Genomic DNA, 21,529 nt, shown 5'->3' with positions numbered 1-21,529 from the left:
ATTTTTCAGCTAAGAATCTCAAAAGAATCACTTTTATCGTACTAAAATTCTTGAATGGTTTGTTATTCAAAAAAAAAAAAAAGATTCTTATAAATATTTTTTAAAAATGACTTGCAGCGAAGAAAAGAAAGTACAAAATGAATGAAAATTTTTGTACTTTTCTACCTGCTAAAGACTATTTTTATAGAAAATTTTTTCATCAGTCAGTTGAAATTTTTTTTTTCAAAATTCAACAAAAATAGGAAATAAATTAAGTCTGATTGAAAAAAAAGCAAAAGCAAGACACTTTGATGAATTTGATAAAAAAAGGGACAAAAGCAGGATTAATAGAACCGTTGGACACTCAGTCATTATTCAATTTTTAAAAAAATAGCGAATGGCTGAGATCCACCAGGGAGCCTTAAAGTTCAAAATTAATATTTTTCCAGCCCTCGCTGCACCTTGAGCGCAGTGTTTCTCAGATTTGTTCACTCTCCCCTTCACAGAATGTACCATAAACATTTGGAAGTAGTATTTCCCAAAACCACCACCCCTCTTCGCAGGTGTTCTCAACTTTGGAGGCTGTTTTTCAGATTTTTATTATCATTTTCTTCTCATCTTCCAGTCCGAAAAAATTCCCTCTCAAAATTTGTAAGTATTTTTCAAATACTTCGTCTCACTGATGAACGCACCTTCAAAATTTCAGAGTTCTCTCAAATTTCAACTCCTCCCCGTCACAAAATTCTCCTCTCCCACCCTTCTCGAAAACATTTTCTCATATTTTCACTTTCCCTCTCTCCCTCCTAGCTTTCGAAATGCACTCTATTGTAATTTTCAAGTGTTAATACCTTCTCTCTCATTCTTCAGAATATCTTCGGTCTCTTTAGAAAATCGTTTTCAAATTTCAACATTCCTTCCCCTTCGACACAAAAAATTTTATGAGGAGAATTTTTCAGATTCTTTTCCCTATTCCTCAAAAATGTGCTCGTTCTCAACGTTTGGGAGTTATTTGATTTTTTATAACATTCCCCTCGCCCCCCCCCCAAACAGTGCTCTTGAGTTTGTAAAATAATTCAAATTTCAATTAAACCTTGATACTGGTACTTGAGACGCAGATGCTAAAAAAAATTGACATAGGAGGAAGAAAATGAACGAAAATTAACCAACGTTTAATCGTAAAAACAATTAGGTAGGTAATGGAGTGAAATATTAACCATGCAAATTGAGGAAAATCAAAACGGAACACGAAGAGTTGCCATTTTCAAGGCAAATAGTAGGTACATAACTATGTAGCTTTAAATGTACTCAACTTCTTTCTTTTTTTTTACTTTAATATAATTTACGATAAGAAATGTAGGACTTTTTCCACAAATTTTCAGGAGTCGGGGAGGGGGGAGGGAGGAGCTCACGATTAGGTTTTTGATAATTTTTAAATATTTTTTGAATATTTGAAATCATATTTCAAGTTGAAAATATCGAATTTATTTTCGATAAATTTAGCTTGATTTAAATAGTTTAATATTCAACCTCTTGGAGTTTTTCCCTTTAAAAAATTGTTTCAAAAGATTATATCAGATTTTCCAGTTGTGATATTTCTTCCTTGTTTTATGAACACATTTGTAGAATTTCTTTTTTACCTATGGGAAGACTGAGTTACCTGTATCCCCCTACAGAAAAACCTTGGACAGTGGCTCCGTCAAAAAATGAACTCAACTTTCTACGTTGTTTTTTTCTTCAAAGTTTGCTAATTAAATTACGAGTTTTTATCAAGAAAATTATGCCAGTGGTGATCAAAGAATTCCAGGTGAAGAAATCTGAATTTCATTTTCTGAATTCGAATTTGAAAACTAAAAAATGATTCAATAGTTGGTAAAATATGTAGGGAATTATTGAAATGAAAAAAATAAAAATATTATAGGTACTCATAAATTTAAAAAAAAAAAAAAAATGGTGCATCACTGATGATGTGACAAATGAAAAATATTTGGCCACCGCATAAAAGTTGAAAATTATTGTTATTAAAAAAATAGGAAATTTTGATTAGGGAGCCAAAATTTAAAAATGTTTCAAGTCTTATGTTTTTACCCATATACTAAAGAGAAAGATGCGTAGATTTTTTCAATAAATATTATCAAGCTCAACAAGTTTTATCGATTGAGTCCAGAACTTTTCCTTGATTTTATGGGTTGTAGCTTTCATAGCATATGCAGACGAAATGTACATATAGAAGCACTGATATGACATCATACAACGAAATCATTGAACAGTACCTATAATGCTGAAAAAAACTACATCGAATGAATAAAGAAACGAATAGGAACTGGAACTTTAAAAACTTCAATTTTACGCAGCTTCTTCAACAGTACATTCGAACATAATCCTCAATCAGCTCGACTTGCACTTGAAGTGAGTACAAAATGATTCTATAATTTGATTTTGAGCTTCATCACGAGTAGTCTCTGTTTCGGTAAAATGTACGAAATTTCTAATTTGCCACTATATTACCTCGCTGAAATTAAATTCATTTCAAATTCGAACATTTTTCCGGGGCACTGAACCCCTTCAAATACTAAAATGTACGCAACCTATCGAACAGATTTGCAGAAAACACCTGAAAACCGACTAGAAATCTAACTATGAATGAAACCGTGCACATAAGTACATATTACATATTAAATTTTGACCACTAAGAAATCATGTAGGTACACGTTTGCGATAAGTTTGATGGTGCAAAGTGCATGAAACTGTTTGCAAACCAGCTAACACACAATGCATCTACCTATCTAATTAAAGAGCTATTTTCGTACACTTTTGCTCGCCAATCGCCTTGCATAGTGTATTATCGTACTTTATCAACTGCTAAAATCATACGAATAACTAAGAAATGGGTGCCCCTCTCGACTGCTGGTTTTCTAATATCACCATCGCCAGTCTCGCATACAATTAGCATTTAAAAATGTTCTAATTGGTTTTTATCAATGCTGTGCGCGTTAACAAAAATTATCGACTTTATTTAGCGATATTAACAAAATACCAACGAGTAATGCAGATAAGAAACCCAGAAAAAAGTTCTTTTGAATATACTGTACAATACGAATGTAAATGACGCATAAGGGGTGGTAGTCGAATCGTTGGAGATATTGACGTTGAAACTGGTTCGCAGAATCGCCTTATTCGTTTTAGTTACAGATGTGAAATAAGTTAATATCTATCAATGTGAATTTGCAGTGTTTCTCTTTCTATAGTGATTTCAACCATGTTACTCGTGAAAAAGCGCTGATATTGTTTTTGTAAGTACCTGCATTTATGCTAATTTTTTGCTAATTTTTAATTATTAAAATGTAAGTAGGTGATAAAAATATCGAATAGGAGACATAATTAATATTTAAGGTTGCATGAGCTGTCGTCAAAAAAATTCCATTGTAATTTGAATCATTATTCTGCGTCATCGAAGGTGACTTTTTTTCAAGAAATTGTTTTAGTCTAAGCAGATCTTACAGGGTAAATGCTCGGAAAATATTTTCGAAGCATTTCCTTTTGGCAATTTTTTCATGCGTTGGAGGTTATTTTTTCATAAGTTTTACTTAAATTTTGCTAGATCCATATTTGACTTGAATTTTTGAACGTATATTTTCGTATTCGTTAGAGGTGGGACGATTTTTTCCTTTGTTCTGGGAAACAGAAAAAAAGAACTGAAAAAAATTGTAGTTACCTAGATCCTAGAATGATGCCAATGAAAATGGTTCATTTTTGGACGATAATCCTAATCTCCTCTTTTTGGAAACATATTAAAATGTACCTAAACGAACCTACTTAATGCTTATCGATCCATACTTATACTGGGAAAAAAGTATCTCAAGTGATTCTTATAATAGTCCCCTTTTTGAGAAAATTGCACAATTTCCATAATTTTTCTTACTCAACTGAAATGTTGAGAACATTTTTCTTTAGAAAAATTTTCAACTCAGAAAAGAAAGCACCCACCTGTTTTTAATCACCAGAAAACCAGAAAACTTTTTAGAGACAAATAAAAATCGCAAAAGTATGGAAAAATACACTACTTATTTCCATTTTCCAATTTTTGGCAAACGAACATTTTTCAAAATCCAAGGACTCATTTGCCACGAAAAATTCAAAGTTTATTCAAATTGAGGTAGAAAGCTGGAATTTGGTTTACTGTCCATTTTCAACTTCGTGAACCGATTGGTGGTGATTTCGAGTCGTTTTGGAGCCTCCAGAAAATTTTAGAGGATTCCAGTTTTGGAAAAATTTCTTTAAAAAGGGTCAAAATTCAATCCAACATCTGTAAACTCAAACAAACCTTTTTTTTGTGACCCAGAAATCTTCAAAAATCCTTTCTGATGGTTCAAATCTAAATTTTCCTCTTGTGATTAGATAATTAGGATTGATCTCAAAAAAAAAAACCTGAAAATATTGACTACGTTCAATGAAGATCTTCATTTTGAGTTGAAATTCACTCAGAAAACATTTTGGCTTCGGAGGTGCCCCTGGAGCGGTGATATGAGTCCTCAAAGAAAGGGAATTTTCGTTTTTTTTAAACTGGTTTTTTGCTTTACCCCTCCCCCCTTCTCCCCACCCCACATCAAACCTTTTTGGGGAAAATAGCCCAGTCCCAAGAGATAGTGTACCTATTATTTGAGATTCTTGATCCACCTAGGCCATTGCCACCAAAAACCAAGGACATCTTTCGAGTTCTACTGAGCGATTGAAAATTTGCAAATCGTTTATTTTTGGGTAAATTCGTGCTTTGAAAATTTTTTCTTCGCAAATATTTTGCAATAATGAAGCCAAAACGTGGAAAAATATCATTTCTGAACCTAGGAAAATATGTATTTCGGAATTCAGTGGTTCTAATTTTTTGGTTATTCAGGAGAGAAAATTTTCAAAACTTGAATTTACCCAATAAAAATGAGTAAAACCACTAATCAGTTGAACCAAGTTTCAGCCTTTTCAAGTGTCCTAGATTTTTGTGAGAAACGAATTTTTCAATTTTTTTTTTAAATCGCAAAAGAAAATATTGGATTTGAACAAGAAAAAAAAGTATTTTGAAAATTGACGCCTAAATCAATCGAAAGGGTCACAAATACGATAAATCTGAATTCGCATGAGCTGAATTTAATCTTTATTCAATTTTTTTTACGACAACTTTTCCAAAATTTAAAAATCCAGAAATTCGCTGGAAGTTTCAGAACGACTCAAAACCACTTTTGATTGATTTTGAAGGTCAAAAATAGGATACGAATCAAAAAATATGATGAAATAGTTGCTCCATGATGAGATGCTAGAAAGATGAATGATTTTCCCCATATTTTTCGGTGCCATTCTGCAGTTTTTCCTCTCCCCCTTTTCTGCCCATCTGCCTTTTTTTTACTTTCACCAGTATTTGCATAAAATACTGAAGAACAAAATCTTCATAAATTGGAATTTTCCCCTCAAATAACTGGGCTAGCATTTGAATAAAATTTTGTTTTTTTTTCACAAATTGTAGCCACAAATTCATTAAAATTATCACCTTCCTCGGAAATCTCCCAATGTTGAACAGGGCAGCAAGGCATCTATGCACCTTGTTACTCGTATTATTTTCTTCTCTCATAAGATAATCTATCAACTTTTTCTCAAAACCAAATCAATATTACCAACTTTTTCAAAAACCATGTTCCAGATTTGACACTTCAATTTTGTTTCAGTTTGAAGATACGTTTCGCTAAAAATCCAACATGTCCGTGGTGGAGTTGGTAAAGAATTTCAAGACAATAATAAAAGTACCCAGTTTGATCGACAAACCAATCACTGACAATACAGTTTTCCGACTTCATTACCGAACTACGACGTTAATTTTCTTCTCCTGTTGCGTATTCGTGACAGCTTACACGCTATTTGGTGAGTAAATCTACGAATACCGAGTAGGTACTCAGGCAGGTATATTATGATTCGAGCAGATTTTATTTCAACATCATCAAATTCCAGGTGATCCAATTCAATGTATAGGAGACACCACAGATGATGGTAAACTCAAAGTAGCGAATACTTTTTGTTACTTGGGGTACACGTATACCATACCAACAAATCGATATGGAAATGAGAAACTCGATGGATTAGGGCCAAAAGAACATGGTGATAAAGTGAAATATCATAATTATTATCGATGGATTCCGTTGATGCTGTTTTTACAAGTGAGTTTGTTAATATATAATCAATAGATTCACAATTTTTTCGAAATGGCTATAATATAAAAAACATTCTTCTTAATTTTTCAAAAAAAAAGCTAAGGAATAATATTACTTTATTAACTTGTGAAACTGTACACTTTCAAAAGAACCAACTCGTCGGTGTGAATTTTCTATGAAATATGCAATCATTTGTTTTCTGGGAATAATGGGATTTATAATTTCAACATCTTTTTCTCTGAATCAATTCACTGACGAGATAAAACGTGAAAACCCCAAAGATAAGACGCATAATTCACCTGAAATAATAACACTAACAATCAGACATTCGTTTGTTGAAAATTTCTGTTGAATTTTCCTTCAAAATATTTTCCCACGAAACCAAAAATTGCAGTTTAAAGTCAAACTTTAAAAACACAGAGCACCAAAAGAATAGGTTTTTGTAGATTTTGACTTCGATGGTCCTGAAATCTGAAGCCTTTTTCTGCGAATCATTCCAAGCCAACACTTGACAACATATTTGAATACGTTAAGTCAAAAAAATTCCCATCAATATCTACGCATTTTGATTTTCAGGGTGCTTTATTCTACGTACCACATTGGATTTGGAAAAACTGGGAAGACAAAAAAATTATCCATCTGACTGCAGGCATACGAGGTCCAGTGGTAGAAGTCAAACCTGACGATAAGAATAAATTGAAGATTTTGGCGAAATACATGGTCCAATCATTACACACTCACAATTCTTACGCGAATACGTTTATTTTTTGCGAAATCCTCAATTTTATCAACGTGGTACGTACAATTCATCGTTCATCATCGCCATTTATAAGGTATTTTTTGTTAATTTCATCAAAATGGGGAACGGATTTGTTATTTTAGGTCTTGAATATATACCTGATCGATTCATTTCTGAACAACGAATTCACAACGTATGGCACTAGGGTATTGGAATTCACGGATACTCCTCAAGAAAACAGAACGGACCCGATGATCGAAATTTTTCCACGATTGACTAAATGCGATTTCCACAAAGTTGGTCCGAGCGGAAACGTTCAAAATTTCGATTTCCTTTGCGTTCTCGCTTTGAACAACCTTAACGAGAAAATTTACATATTTTTATGGTACATTTTTAGACGCTGTTTTCTAATTTTATGAGGTTCAAGTTACGAGTACCTAATATATTGGGCGTAATTAACGACGGATTGCTCTATTTTCACAGGTTTTGGTTAATCATACTGGCTTGCATTTCCGTATTACCCATCCTATACAGCGTAGTAGTATACCTATCGCCTTTAGTACGCGGATATATTTTAACAAGGTATTACATTTTGGGAGGAAAATCCAGAATACAAGATGTTGCTAGGAAAACTCAAGTGAGTAAAATTTCGTAAAATCAGCAATGATTGATGAAAAGTGAGAAAATCGAACATACCTAATCGACTTCAATATAAATATTACAGATCGGAGACTTCTTCATATGGGATCTATTGGGTAAAAACATGAGCTCCAAGTACTACCGTGAGTTTATAAACGAGTTACACGCATTATTAATGGAGAGAGATACACCCGACAAACTTCACTACCCTTACCTCTCTGCAAACGAGGATGATACAAAATTTTGATGGTAAAATAGGCCTAATCGAGTAGGTGGAGATTTTTTTTAAATATGTGTAAGTGTTCAAAAGTTTATTTTATTACGTGAATTTTATGTATAATTTTTTAATGTTAATATTTTATATGAGTTTCTTAACGAAACTATTCGATTTCTTAATTCAGTATCAAGTAATGAATTCTAGAAAATATTATTAGGTGATAATCATGTTGTATTTGTAAGCAAATCGGAAAACGATTTATTCTAAAAATTATGAATAGGTAATTGTATAGTCTAATGGTACTATTAGAACATCTCGAACGCAATAAAGCAATTTGTGAATGATACATGGTCCAATATAATTTAAAACAACCAGAAAATTAATTAGGTAACACAAACTTGATGGAGGGAAAATGAAATAAAGTATTTTTTCAAGAAAACTTTACCAAATAGGGTTCTGAAATTTAACTCGTTTAGAAAATTTTTTTTTCAATGTTTTCAAAATTTTCAACTTTGTCCAACAGTTTATGAACCTCTTAACTGGGTTGTGAAAAATAAAAATCCATTGACAACCTTTTTGTACTGGGGACATACAACAATTCAAATTGCAACCCAAAATGGACTCAATTGAAGTTCCATATGCTAAAAAATTATGAATACTCAAGTAAAATCATTTTTTATCATTTTTTGAATTTACAAAAAATTGACTCATTCAAAGGAAATATTTCATCTCGATATCTTTAAAAATGACTGAAACTAAATTCGAATTCAATCTCTCATGGTAAAAACAATTTCTGGGCAACCCAAGTTCATTGATTTAAAGTCAAAGAAACAAAAAAATTCTATAAAAAAGCTGATCTTCCAATTTTTGCTCGAAATATTTCGAAAATGTCAGAAATAAAGTTTCTTAGAACATAAATTAATTACTTTCACAAATGAAAAATTCAATACTCTAAAATTTTGTGTTTTTAAATTTTTTTAAAAATCAATTTTTAATGCCGAAAAAATGGAAAAAAAATTCTATAAAATTTTTCACCACCAACAATAAGTTAAGTTGAGCTTTTCAATTTTTTTTTTCAAAATTATGGTGAAAATTAGACTTTTTAGAAAAAAGCTGCATACTCATACTGCACAAATGGGAATGTTATGCTCTTCAATTTCATTTCTCTCAATTTTCTTCGTATGTAAAACCCTCTTTTTTTCAAAAAATCAATTTGTTTTCAAGTAAATTTATGAGAATGAAAGGGAACAAAATTGTAAAGTTTACAACTTCTTACCGATAGTAGAGTTTATAAAATTTGTTTTTTAGAAAAAAGGTTTTTTTTTGAAAAAAATTTGAGGAAAGTGCAACTGAATTGAACTATTTTTGTGTTTTGAACTCGATAAAATTCGCATACCCAATTTTAAGAATTTTAGATTTATGTACTTTGAAATTTTTCGAATTTTCTTGTAAAATTGAATTGCTCAAGTATCGGTGGGTAGGTAGGTGCTGGGTACCTAGGTACTTCATGGATTATTTTAGAAATCATAATTTTTCATTATCTACATAGGTAAAAGAACCTGTTTTATTCGCCACAAAAAATCATTTCAAAAAAAAAAAGCTACACACCAAATTAAATTTTGAAAAATTAAAATGTAGAAACAACCCCTTCAAACGAAACGAACACAAATTTTGTAAATTCATTTTGATCTGTAATATGCATTGTGCATTCTACACCTCTGCTCAATATGTTTTCTTCATACATAATTTCTCAATCATACTGAATCATTTTTTCCACGTAGACTGTTAATTCTTAATGTTGAAAAAAATTCACATCTTTTTCAATAATTCCTTCAACTAAAAAATGACTAACGGTGCAAAATCCAATCCGAACGAGAAATAATCTCGTACGTATCACGAGAGCTGAGTAAATAAGGAAAACAACCAATTCACCATCGCCTTCAATTTTTTACAACGCGAAAATAATGTGCACAAGTAAACTGATAATTGACAATCGTTTCTCTAGGACTAGCCTCATGTACAACACTTAGTACTACACAGTGTTGGAAAAATGACAAAATTTGTTTTTTTACGAATTATTGACTTAAATCAATACGTAAGAAAAAAATTTCGATTAGTAAATTTAACACGTATTAAAAAAATATCGATGAGACACCTACTCAATAACTGCTATAAGCATTTCTGAGATATGTGTTATGCAGGCAGTGACAGAAGCACTTGACAAATATAATCTTTGAATAGAAATATTACGAAAAGTATTGATAAGCGAATAAAGCTCAAGATTATGCGACCAATATTTTTTTATGGACGTAATACTTTAACTAGTGTAACAAGAAACAAGAAGTGGTTCGGCTTTCTGTTGTTGCTACTGAATTTTTTGATTATTTTTGCTTGATTCGGTGTTACGGTGTGATTTTTTTCTTCCAAAACTTACACATGGAATGTTCGTGAAGACGATGACGATTTTAAATATGAGCTATCGCAAAATTTTCCAACTATAAAACTGAACTACTCCTTCATTCAACAAAGCTTACTTACGCTTAAAGTAAGTACGTATAGGTAGGTACAATATCACTACTTCTAACAAGAGAACTAACAATACGTATCAAGTATTCGAAGTGTCTATAAGCATACGATTTTTGGAAAGAGCGTGGTTCGAACTCCCCCCTCTCCCCTCATAACAAAATTTCAGCCACTCAAATTGATTTTTCGACTTCTGGTGAATTTTTCAAAGTCCACAAAATTTGATCAGTTACCTACTAACATTTTTATTTTTTTTTCAAATGTACTCGTTCATTAAAAATCATGAAGCCAAAAATTGATTTTCAGCTGGCCCAGTTTATTTCAAAGTCTTTTGGAGAAATTTTATAAATTCTGGAAAAACTGGAAATCGCACTGGAGATTCCAAAATGGTCGAAAATGCTGAAATTCAGATCTGCTGAGTTGAAATTAGGTAAGTATAGGCAAAAAAATTCATTAGTGCGAGTTTCATAAATTACTTTTTCGAACGAATTTTTGGATTTTTTTCAATTTTCTGATGAAATTGACAATTACGAGTATGCTGAAATCTTTAAGATTACCGAAGATGAAAAAAAAAAAAAATGGTTAGGAGAAGTCAAAATTACCTTCAGAGCTGCTTTTCGTTATTTTTTCTCTAAAAGTAGGGGCATTTTATAGGAGAGAAAAAAACATTAGGTAATTTTAGAAAATCACTATTTTTGGATTTTGAAAAATTTACAAAAAATGGAGAAATCAGTTTAGGCAAATGAAAATTCGATGCTTGTTACGTAAGACGAATTACAAACCCAAAATTGCAGAACCATTTTTGGTACCTACCAAGTACATACCTACATTATTCATCACATCTTCAAATGCATTCGACATCCGATTTTACTCGTGCAACTTCACAATTTTGAAATACACTCACTCAATCATCAATGTTAGTAGCAATTGACTTCCATGGTGAATACTCTGCGCTCTGACTGCACTAGTAAGTTATTCTCGAGTTCATTTGGCGAGATTAGCAAATCAACAACTTATTATAATGAGATAAGGCACGTAGGAAATTTTTCTTTCGAATTGAATACGTAAATATGATGAAAAAGTGGAAGTGATTGAGTCAGTGAGTCACCGTTTAAGTCGCAAAAGAAAGAATATGATCTCAGTTACAGATGAGATGAACAGTATCTTGATGAGTTGTTGTTGAAGTGAATTTGAAGTGATTTTAACAAAAATTTGGATGTTATTTACCATTAATTTTACTGTAAGTACATTTCCTGACTATAATACAGTATATTGTATGCTTACTCATTTTAAATGAATGCCTAATATTAAGACACAACAATAAAAATCACCTATCAAATAACTGCATAGATTATAGTGAGCTTAAAGTCATTTGCTCCATTACCTAATATTACGAATTTTTGAGAATTTTGATTACTTTGACTAACATTCGATATGCTTCGAATACGTATATCTAATTTACTCAGAAATATTCGAAACTTTTTCTACCGTGAAATATTCAAAAATATGTTCGTTAGTCGAAATTTTCTGCACTTTTGTGAATTTAAACATTTTCAAATCGACAGCTCAATGTTTTCATCAGCTTGAACGTTTTTTTCTATTTTTTCATTTTTGATTTTTTTTTTGTTTTCAAGAAAAAGTTTGCTTTTTTATTAATTGTTTATGCTTGATAGTTCTTCAAAAGCAAAATTTGGCTGGAATTTTTTTAAATGTGGTTTTTTATGCACTTACACGTACGAAGGTGAATCAATTTTTACTTTTTTTCCTCTTCCGGCTTAATCAATTAATCGTGATATGATATCAGTTTTTAAAAATTGAGTAAAATAAGACTGGCCATTCCTTCCTCCTCACAAGTGAAATGAAAATGACCAAAAATACGATTTTTCATTCAACCCTTTTTTTTTGGAGGGGGATTTTCGATTATTTCAAAACTTTTCTAGTACAACGAATACTTAAGATCACATTCTGAAGACCAGAATTTGCCATTACTCACATTTTTTGACGTCATTTAACACTTTTTTCAATACTTTTTTCCTCATCTACCTCTCATCTAAGCAAAAAAATTATTTTCATTCAAAATTCCAACATTCAGTGAAGCAAAAAATTGAGAGAAAAAAAGAGAAAAATAGACCTGTTCAGCAGTCTATAACCTTTGTGACCTTAGATTAGCGCCAATTTCGTACAGAACAGAAGAAGCTGAAGGCAGCTCTTAGCTCTCTTTTCCCTGTATAATGAAAAACATTGCATTTTTCTTTTGCAAACAAAAAGCTTGGAGTGCTTAGTGCTTTAAATTTGCTTGAGCAGAGCAAATGAGTAAAATATTCACCACGAGAAAAAAATTAAAAAATGAACTAAGGGGCTTATTACGTAACCCAACACAATACTTTTTCAAAATTTGATTCCTGAAATATTATATTAAAGCTAAAAATCACATTTTACCGTATTTTTTTTTCAGATTGAAGACACGATTTCATAAAAATCGGACATCATGTCCATATTGGCACTAGTGCAAAATTTCAAGCCAATTATCAAACCTTCCACCGTAGTTGAAAAGCCCATCGCCGACAATACAATTTTTAAACTTCATTACAGAGCAACGACGTTAATTTTTCTCGGTTGTTGCGTATTTGTAACAGCGTATTCTATATTTGGTGAGTATTAGATGCAATTGTGCGAGCATTAGGCTTATTGTTTTCATAAATCCATATTAGAATTTCAATATCATTTACATTTTAGGTGAACCAATTCAATGCATTGGAGAAACCAAAGATGATGGAAGAACAAAAGTAGCAAATACTTATTGTTACTTGGGCTACACGTATACTTTACCATCAAATCAACATAGTGATGAAAAACAAGCTGGAATTGGACTGCATACAGAAGGAGCAAAAAAGTATCATAATTATTATCGATGGATACCATTAATGTTGTTTTTGCAAGTAAGCTGATTCATATTTTACAGAACATTTCTCATAAAATGAGAGTAGAAAAATTTGAAAAAATCTCAAAAAAAAGCTATTATCATAGTTTGAGAAAAATAAAATCACTTTTATTTTTGGTTCACAAAAAAAAAAAAATGAAAAACTTTCCAATAATCCTTTTATCCAATTTCATCTCGAATCAAAATCAAACAAACTCATACAATTGACAATTGCTGTACAGAAAAACATAATATTCAAAATAATGAACTCGATTTTCAGGGACTCTTATTCTACGTACCTCATTGGATTTGGAAAAACTGGGAAGACAAGAGAATTCATTATTTAACCAAAGACATAAGAGGTCCTGTGGCAGAAGTAAAATCCGAAGATGTGAAAAAACTGAAGAATTTAGCCCGATACGCGGTCGAATCTTTACATATGCACAATACATACGCACTGATGTATTACTTTTGCGAACTCCTCAACTTTATCAATGTTGTGAGTACTTCTCAAAGTTCATTATACACACACACACACAGCTACATAGTCAATTTCACATAATGTTGAACCATTTTCTCATTATTTAGATCGTCAATATGTACTTAATCGATTCATTCCTGGATGGCGAATTCATGAAATATGGCACCGAAGTACTGCAATTCACCGATCTGCCTCAATATAACAGAACAGACCCGATGATCAGGATTTTCCCTCGAGTGACTAAATGTGATTTTCTCAAAGTTGGTCCCAGTGGAGGTCTTCAAAATTACGACTATCTTTGCGTACTTGCTTTGAACAACCTCAACGAGAAAATTTACATATTTTTATGGTACAAAATAACCTATCTATGTACATACAATTTCACTTTGATCTTTGAATTCAAAAACGTATGTTAACGAGTAACATTTTTTACAGGTTTTGGTTAATCTTATTAGGTTTTATTTCGGCGCTACCTATCGTATACAGCGTGGCACTTTATGTATCACCTTTTGTTCGAGAATATGTATTAAAAAGACATTACATTTCTAAAGAAAAGTACAAAGTGGGACTTTTGGTCGATAACACACAGGTAAATGAAATTTTAAACGGATAAGATTTCATTTTCTTTTGAAATGGAAGAAGTGAAAAATCCTGTGTAAAAATGTAGGTACTATAATATGTATGTTGGTAAATTATTTTAATATGCTTTAATACAGATCGGAGACTTCTTCGTATGGGACTTATTGGGCAGAAATATGAGCTCAAAATATTATCGAGAGTTTATCAACGAGCTGCATGCGATGTTAATCGACGGTGATTCTTCTGAAAAACAATCTCTCAGCGAAGAATCATGAAGATACTAAATTACTTACATATAATATTGTTATAAAACTTTCGTTTAAGTTATCTAATTAATAAGTCAAGTTTTATAAACAACTTTTTTGCATGAATATTTTGAAAAAAAGAAATATTTTTTCAGCGAAACTGCTTGAACATTTCTTAACAATTTGTTAGAAACATGAATCTGACGAAAATGTGGAAACAGGGTTTCAACCTGAGATGAGAGCTATCGACTTTTGATCGAACCTGACAGCAAATCTCACCCTCTTCTTCATGGTTCAATCGAAAAATTCCATGAGATTGTAGTACAACCATCGATAAAACGTGATTTTCAATAACACTCGAGTTATTTGTTGTGAAAAAATTCTTAAGAAGTTCACTATTTTCACGTATACCTTTTGAACTAAACGTACAACAAAAAAGATTCTTAAGGGGCATAGTTTGCTCCAGTTTTACGCCCCCCCCCCCATTCAATGCACGTTCGATAGTCGATATTCGAAAAAATTTTGTAATGAATATTTTCATAGGTATAAAATAATAAACAACTATAACTTACACTCATGACATTCTGTTACTTCCTTGACAAAAATTTGTGTACTCACCTAAAACAGAAAGACAAAATAAACGGTCAATTAGTGGAAAGACATTGGAAAATTATTTCATTCGAAGGTAGGTAAACTAAATTTAATACGTAGATAAGTTATGTGTAAAGTTCTAAAATGAAAGTACAGGTGTACTTGCATCTGAAAAGATCCTACTTTTGAGGCATTAGGTTAAGAAATGCAGCGAATTTTTGGCAGTTGGGTCAAAATTGTCAATTTTGGAATTCTTGCTCACTGCAGCAAGTTGAACTTCGATAGTTCATTGGTCTCATTTTCTGCAGAATTCTACTTTGTATTAGTAAATATTTTTATTTTTTCATCACAATTCATCGTAATCCAATATTGAAGCTGATCCATTATCAATGAAATGTCTGATTTTTGACAGACATTTTGAAGTCATAGTGGAAAATCAATTCTTCCTTAATTTTCCCATTGAGGATCATTCATTCCTTTCTTTGTTTAATTTATTTCAAGGAATCAAAGAGTTCTCAAAATGGCCGAATCAGTGCTGCTGTAAACAATTTTGCTGGAGTTGAAAAAATCGGTGGCCAATTTTTTCCTGTTTTCAATACTGTGAGGACTCTTGAAAAGGGAAAAGTTTGAAGTTTAAGATTGAAATTAATTTCAGACAATTTTCAAAGTAATCAGATAAGCAATTTTTAATTTTTAATATGAGTCAACTTTGGTGACATTAGGGGCTCAGGAAAAAGGAAAAGGCTGAGGTTCGAGATTGAAATCAATTTCAAACAATTTTCAAGATAACCAGATGAGCAATTTTTTTGTACGAAATAAGTCAGAAGAATCCTACTTGAACAATTTGAAAGCTCGTTTAATCAAATTGTACATCTCAGTAAAATTGTTAATTTTTGGATTATACACCCAAAAAACAAATAATTCATTCGGCCAATGTGTACTTCATTTCTGTCAACAGTGCCTACAAAAACACATCATAATGTCTCAATCGAGTTTCATTTAGAAAATTGAGCATGTTTGAGAATTTAAAAGACATGACTTATTTCTACATATTTTTTTTTTACCGAGTTTAAGGCAATTTGAGTTTAATGTTTGTTAAGATGAACTTTCAAACTCGTCCGTAAAGATTTTTTAATGTAACTCATTGCAAAAAGAAAATCATCTCGTTCGCTTTCATGATGACAAAAGTTCTACGAAATTGTCGACTCCAATCAGCGATAATAACAAAACATCAGTATTTAACGAGATAAGCTATTCACGGGGGTTTTTTCAGTTTCCGGCGAATATGACGTAGGTACTACTGGTGAAAATCGAATTATCGTTGAGACTATCTGAGAAACACAGTCTCAGTAATGAATGTAAAATTGCGTGATTTGTGTGTATTTGAAGAATTTTTGAAATGATTTCAACTTTAACCAATCTGAAAATAATTTAATAGAGATTTTACTGGTAAGAATTTTTTTTTTCGACTTACTTGACTAATATTAAATAGGAACGAATACTCCTCATTCATTCGTTACATTCAATCGTACCTAATAGAATTTTCTACACATGCCTTCATTTCTTCGTTTTCTATCTTTAAAAGAAAGTTATTAAATCGAAAACACGAAGAAAACCTATTTTTTTTAACTTTGACATTTTTATAAGTACCTAGATAATTTTTGTTTCGTTGTTCTTTAGAGGAATCATTCGCAAAAATCTTTAATTATTTTTCATACTATAAACCATATTTTAGGATGTGAGAAATGAAAGACTCGAGATAATTCGTGATACTGATGACTGAATAACAAATTGCATAGGACAGCTTTCAAAATTTCCTCAAAATTCTATTTTCTACGCTGCTGTTTAAAAAGTGACCCTTATTTGGAAATTTTAATCATAATATTTCGAGTTAATTTTCAAGGAAAAAAGAGGGAGGAGGGAGGAGGCAAACGACGCACTCATCAGGTCCACTTTCGCTGTGAATAGTTTTGAGTATAGGAACACGGAAGAAACCCTGAATTTCTCGAATAACCCCCCAAATCCCAACCTAGATAACCAGATATTAAAGCACCCCATGTTTTCAGTTTACAGATAAGATATTCTAAAAATCGGACATCATGTCCGTATTGGCGCTGCTGGAAAATTTCAAGCCGATAGTAAAAGCTTTCAGTGTAGTCGAAAAACCGATCACAGACAATACAATTTTTCGACTTCATTACAGAATAACAACGATAATTTTTTTCGTTTGCTGCGTATTTGTGACAGCTTATTCTTTATTTGGTGAGTATGATGAGTAGGTCTAGGTAGATATTGGACATGATGAAAGTGCGGAAATAGATGTGAACGTGCTCACAATCAGACCTCGAACACATTTTATTAGCTACTATCAAATTTCAGGCGATCCAATTCAATGTGTAGGATCTGACGACGAGGGAACGACAAAAGTTGCGACTACTTATTGTTATTTGGGATACACATATACCCTACCGAATAATCAACACAGTAATGTAAAGTTATCCGGAATAGGCGAACACATAGATGGAGAGAAAAAATATCATAATTATTATCGATGGATTCCAATAATGTTGTTTTTACAAGTAAGTTTATTCGTTTATAAAACTAGGTACACCTAATTATTAATTGAGAAAGACAACTCAAAAGAATAGGTACTTTTAGTAACAGTATTTTTGTAAATCAATATTTCCCATGAAATATGAGATCATGCTCTCAATAGCACATCTTATCTCAGAATGATTACGAACGAATTTCGAATAAAGATGAAAATCCCAGCGATATGGTCTACCTATACAATGTTATGTACTCGTACTTCAGACGGTAGGCGATTAATTATTCGTTCATGCAGTTGTAATTATTATTAATTTTTTTATTATTTCTTTTTAGAAAATTATGTAGAAAAGAATGCCACGTGTTATCAAAAATCTATCTCTCGTAGCTTTTGTTTCACCATCAAAATCGAAACGTTAATTTATACACATGGTGAAAATGTAAAATCTAAAAAAGGAGAGATAAAAATGGAATTTTGAAATATTCAATGGGGGTACAATATCTGCTCACAGATGAGAGATATTATAGTTCAATTGGCACTGGCAGAAAAATTTTTGGTTCGTGCAATAAAAAGACTTGAATGAGCATTCCAAAGTAAACCACCACACCATTTTCATATTTTTCAATTTTAGGCGAATTTTTAAATTTTGTTTCTTTATTTTCATGAAAAAATCAAAACTTATACCTCATTTTCGACTTCCCAAATCATTTGATAGTAGTTTTAAACCTTTCTAGGACTTTCGGCTAATTTTTGGATTTTTTAATTCTGAAAAACTTGCTAAGTAACTATAAAAAGATTCATAATGAAATTCAAGGTATGCAAAATTCGTCATTCACGAAAACATTAACATAAAAATTGAAAATTTTAACCTCAAAAATCTATGATGGTTTTACTAAGTATTTAAAATATCCTGGGTTGAGCCTACATCGGAGTTAAAAAAATTTTCAATTCCCAAGATGAATACAAAAATTAGAAGAATTTCAAACGAGGCAGAAATAATTTTCGAAAAGAGCTTAATTTGATTATGGCATATTGTTTGGTCTACAAAAGCCATTGACCTTCCTGCCTGTCTGGCTCTCTTGAGGGCCGTCGCGTCGGGAGTCCTGTCTCGCCTCTTGAGGTCATTGACCTGTCTGTCTGGTTTCTTAGGACCGTCTAGACTCCAGTCTGGTATCTGAAGGTCATTGTCATTGACGTGCACATTTGGCTTTTGAGGGCAGACTGGCATCACGTCTGGGCATATAAAGTCATTGACCTGTCTATCTGGATTTTGAAGACTATCTGACATTCTGGCTGCCCTCATAAGGTCATCGACCTGTCTTTCTGGGTTTTGAAGGCCGTCTGGCATCGTAAGGTCATTCACTCGTCTGTCTGACTTGTTAAGACCATCTGGCTTCCAGTCTGCATGTCTGGCTTTTGAGGACTGTCTGGAGTCCTCTGTGACATTTCTGAGGTTATTCACCTGTCAATCCGCATTTGACTTTCAGGGCGCCTTATTTTACATACCACATTGGATTTGGAAAAACTGGGAGGACAAAAGAATCAGCCAATTCACCGCAAACATAAGAGGTCCTATATCAGTAGTCAAGCAAGAACACGTGAAGAGGCTGAAGGAATTGGCGAGATATTTCGCGGTCGAATCCCTGCATACGCACAATACATACGCGTTAATGTACTACTTTTGCGAATTTCTCAACTTCATCAACGTGGTACGTAACGTTCTAATCATCGTTCATTATTTGAATTTAAGAAAATTGAAAACGAGTTGACAATTTTCAGATATTGAATATGGTCTTAATCGATTCATTCCTAAACGGCGAATTCATCACATACGGCACCAGAGTATTGCAATTCACCGAAACCATTCAAGAAAACAGAACAGATCCGATGATCGAAATTTTTCCGCGAATAACCAAATGTGACTTTCACAAATATGGTTCCAGTGGAACCGTTCAAACACACGATTTCATGTGCATCCTAGCTTTGAACAATCTTAACGAGAAAATTTATATTTTCTTGTGGTAATTATAATACAAAAATTAAAATATTGTTCATTTCGAACTACTGCAATCTACAATGAATAATTTTTTTCACAGGTTTTGGTTCATCTTTTTAGCCTGCATTTCGCTTTTTCCCATCTTACGCAGTGTAGCACTTTTCCTATCACCTTACGTTCGCGATAAAGTTTTAAAGATGCATTACTCTTCTAAAGACAAATATAGAATAGAAGAAGTTGTGCAGAAAAGTCAAGTGAGTAAAATTTTGGTATACCTATCATTCGTAAGATGAAATTTTCATCCAAAATAGCAATAAATTGACCTGATCGTTTTGAATATGTTACAGATAGGAGATTTCTTCGTATGGGATTTATTGGGCAGAAATTTGTGCTCAAAGTACTATCGCGAGTTCATCAATGAGCTGCATGCGTTGTTAATCTACAAAAATGGTTCTGAAAAAAACTTCGAAGATGTGCCAGAAAATGGTACAACTTATGAGGAAACGATGTGTGCAAGGCGCTATATCGTATATGAGTAATAATATGTGATGTTGTTAGGTATCTTTGAATTATTAAATGCGACATTTTTATACAATGGTTTAAAATTTATTATTAAGATTGATAACGTGAATTTTATGAATAATTTTTCTTGGTGAAACAATATTTCAAATAATTACCGACCTCGTATTTCTAAAGAAAAAAGTCACGTTTCTTTCATTTCATTTTACGATACAATTTTTCAGATAAATGATATGGAAAGTTCTAAAATGAAAGTACAGGTGTACGTGCATCTGCAAAGATCCTACTTTTGAGGCATTAGGTCAAGAAATATGTACAGTGAATTTTTGACAGTTAAGTCAAAATTGTCGATTTCGGAATTCTTGCTCACCGCAGCAAGTTGAACTTTGAAAATTCATTGGTCTCATTTGCTGCAGAATTGTACCCTGTATTAGTCAATAGGTATGTTCATTTCTACATCACAATGCTCCGAAATCCAATGAAGCTGCTCCTTTATCAATGAAATGTCTGATTATTGAAATCACAGACATTTTGAAGTCACCATGGAAAATGAATTCCTGAATCTTCCCATTTAGGCTCATTCATCCATTTAGGCTCATTCATTCCTGTCCTTCGGTTAATTTCTTCGCGGTAAACAATTTTGCTGGAGTTGAAAAAATCTGTGGCCAATTTTTTCCTGTTTTCAATACTGTGAGGAGTCTTGAAAAGGGAAAAGTTTGAAGTTCAAGATTGAAATTAATTTCAGACAATTTTCAAGGTAATCAGATAAGCAATTTTTAATATGAGTCAATTCTGGTGACATTAGGGGCTCAAGAAAAAGGAAAATGTTGGGGTTCGAGATTGAAGTTAATTTCAAACAATTTTCAAGGTAATCAGATGAGCAATTTTTTTCTACGAAATAAGTCTGAAGAACTTTCTTGAACAGCTTGAAAGCTCGTTCAATCAAATTGTATGTTAGGCGAATAACTTCAACTCAAGTCAATGCACATATTGGCTAAATTATTGATTTTCGGATTGTACATAGCTATACCCAAAAAACAAATAATTCATCGAGCAAGTGTACTTTATTTCTGTCAACACCGCCTTCTTTAAGTAAGTACCTTATGGATCATTTGAAAAAAACAAAACAAACAAATAAACAAACAAAAACATAGTCACATCTCAATCGAGTTTCACTTCAAAAATTGAGCATGTTAGAGAATTTAAAAGACATGATTTTTATTTCTATAAGTTTGTGAGGATGAACTTACAAACTTGTCCAATGTCCATAAAGATTTTCTAACGTAACTCATTGCAAAAAGAAAATCATCTCGTTCGCTTTTATGACGAAAAAAGTTCTACGAAATCATCGACTCCAATCAGCGA

At 32.2% G+C, this 21,529-nt stretch overlaps 4 protein-coding genes across 9 annotated transcripts in view; 3 read left to right on the top strand and 1 right to left on the bottom strand.

The window, feature by feature from the left end:
- Positions 1-21,529, bottom strand: part of Cad99C (cadherin-99C) — a 269,753-nt gene that overhangs the window by 217,561 nt on the left and 30,663 nt on the right. The window lies entirely within an intron of this gene.
- LOC135832806 (innexin inx3-like) lies at positions 2,943-8,108 on the top strand. Of its 2 annotated transcripts, none has more exons than XM_065347423.1 (7): positions 2,943-3,269; positions 5,663-5,880; positions 5,968-6,173; positions 6,744-6,962; positions 7,050-7,291; positions 7,390-7,543; positions 7,631-8,108. In XM_065347423.1, the coding sequence occupies exons 2-7, from the start codon at positions 5,718-5,720 to the stop codon at positions 7,790-7,792; spliced, it is 1,146 nt and encodes a 381-aa protein (XP_065203495.1). In that variant the 5' UTR covers positions 2,943-3,269; positions 5,663-5,717; the 3' UTR covers positions 7,793-8,108. The 2 variants fall into 2 exon arrangements, with proteins under 2 accessions (XP_065203495.1, XP_065202767.1); XM_065346695.1 differs by having other exon boundaries at positions 2,944-3,269; positions 5,688-5,880.
- On the top strand, positions 10,071-14,670 carry LOC135834246 (innexin inx3-like). 4 transcript variants are annotated; one of them, XM_065349953.1, is made up of 8 exons: positions 10,071-10,321; positions 10,592-10,715; positions 12,741-12,936; positions 13,022-13,224; positions 13,486-13,704; positions 13,794-14,035; positions 14,122-14,275; positions 14,403-14,670. In XM_065349953.1, the coding sequence occupies exons 3-8, from the start codon at positions 12,774-12,776 to the stop codon at positions 14,538-14,540; spliced, it is 1,119 nt and encodes a 372-aa protein (XP_065206025.1). In that variant the 5' UTR covers positions 10,071-10,321; positions 10,592-10,715; positions 12,741-12,773; the 3' UTR covers positions 14,541-14,670. The 4 variants fall into 4 exon arrangements, with proteins under 4 accessions (XP_065206025.1, XP_065206824.1, XP_065204510.1 ...); XM_065350752.1 differs by lacking the exon at positions 10,592-10,715 and having other exon boundaries at positions 10,071-10,307; XM_065348438.1 differs by lacking the exon at positions 10,592-10,715.
- LOC135832070 (innexin inx3-like) lies at positions 16,392-20,240 on the top strand. The gene is made up of 7 exons (XM_065345477.1): positions 16,392-16,550; positions 17,168-17,363; positions 17,481-17,680; positions 19,137-19,358; positions 19,429-19,670; positions 19,746-19,899; positions 19,993-20,240. The coding sequence occupies exons 2-7, from the start codon at positions 17,201-17,203 to the stop codon at positions 20,182-20,184; spliced, it is 1,173 nt and encodes a 390-aa protein (XP_065201549.1). The 5' UTR covers positions 16,392-16,550; positions 17,168-17,200; the 3' UTR covers positions 20,185-20,240.

This window comes from Planococcus citri, chromosome 1 (assembly GCF_950023065.1).
Source record: "Planococcus citri chromosome 1, ihPlaCitr1.1, whole genome shotgun sequence".
NCBI lineage: Eukaryota > Metazoa > Arthropoda > Insecta > Hemiptera > Pseudococcidae > Planococcus > Planococcus citri.
The sequence above is the reverse complement of the archived record's forward strand: the minus strand, read 5'-3'. Positions and strand labels throughout refer to the sequence as shown.

What these genes read in the sequence shown, in the direction of transcription:
- LOC135832806 (XM_065347423.1), top strand. Translation starts at nt 5,718, where the DNA reads ATGTCCGTGGTGGAGTTGGTAAAGAATTTCAAGACAATAATAAAAGTA. An exon ending in GACAGCTTACACGCTATTTG is followed by an intron (nt 5,881 to 5,967) that starts GTGAGTAAATCT and finishes ATCAAATTCCAG; the next exon opens with GTGATCCAATTCAATGTATA. An exon ending in ATGTTGCTAGGAAAACTCAA is followed by an intron (nt 7,544 to 7,630) that starts GTGAGTAAAATT and finishes TAAATATTACAG; the next exon opens with ATCGGAGACTTCTTCATATG.
- LOC135834246 (XM_065350752.1), top strand. Translation starts at nt 12,774, where the DNA reads ATGTCCATATTGGCACTAGTGCAAAATTTCAAGCCAATTATCAAACCT. An exon ending in AACAGCGTATTCTATATTTG is followed by an intron (nt 12,937 to 13,021) that starts GTGAGTATTAGA and finishes TTTACATTTTAG; the next exon opens with GTGAACCAATTCAATGCATT. An exon ending in TCCTCAACTTTATCAATGTT is followed by an intron (nt 13,705 to 13,793) that starts GTGAGTACTTCT and finishes CTCATTATTTAG; the next exon opens with ATCGTCAATATGTACTTAAT.
- LOC135832070 (XM_065345477.1), top strand. Translation starts at nt 17,201, where the DNA reads ATGTCCGTATTGGCGCTGCTGGAAAATTTCAAGCCGATAGTAAAAGCT. An exon ending in GACAGCTTATTCTTTATTTG is followed by an intron (nt 17,364 to 17,480) that starts GTGAGTATGATG and finishes ATCAAATTTCAG; the next exon opens with GCGATCCAATTCAATGTGTA. An exon ending in CAATAATGTTGTTTTTACAA is followed by an intron (nt 17,681 to 19,136) that starts GTAAGTTTATTC and finishes TTTGACTTTCAG; the next exon opens with GGCGCCTTATTTTACATACC.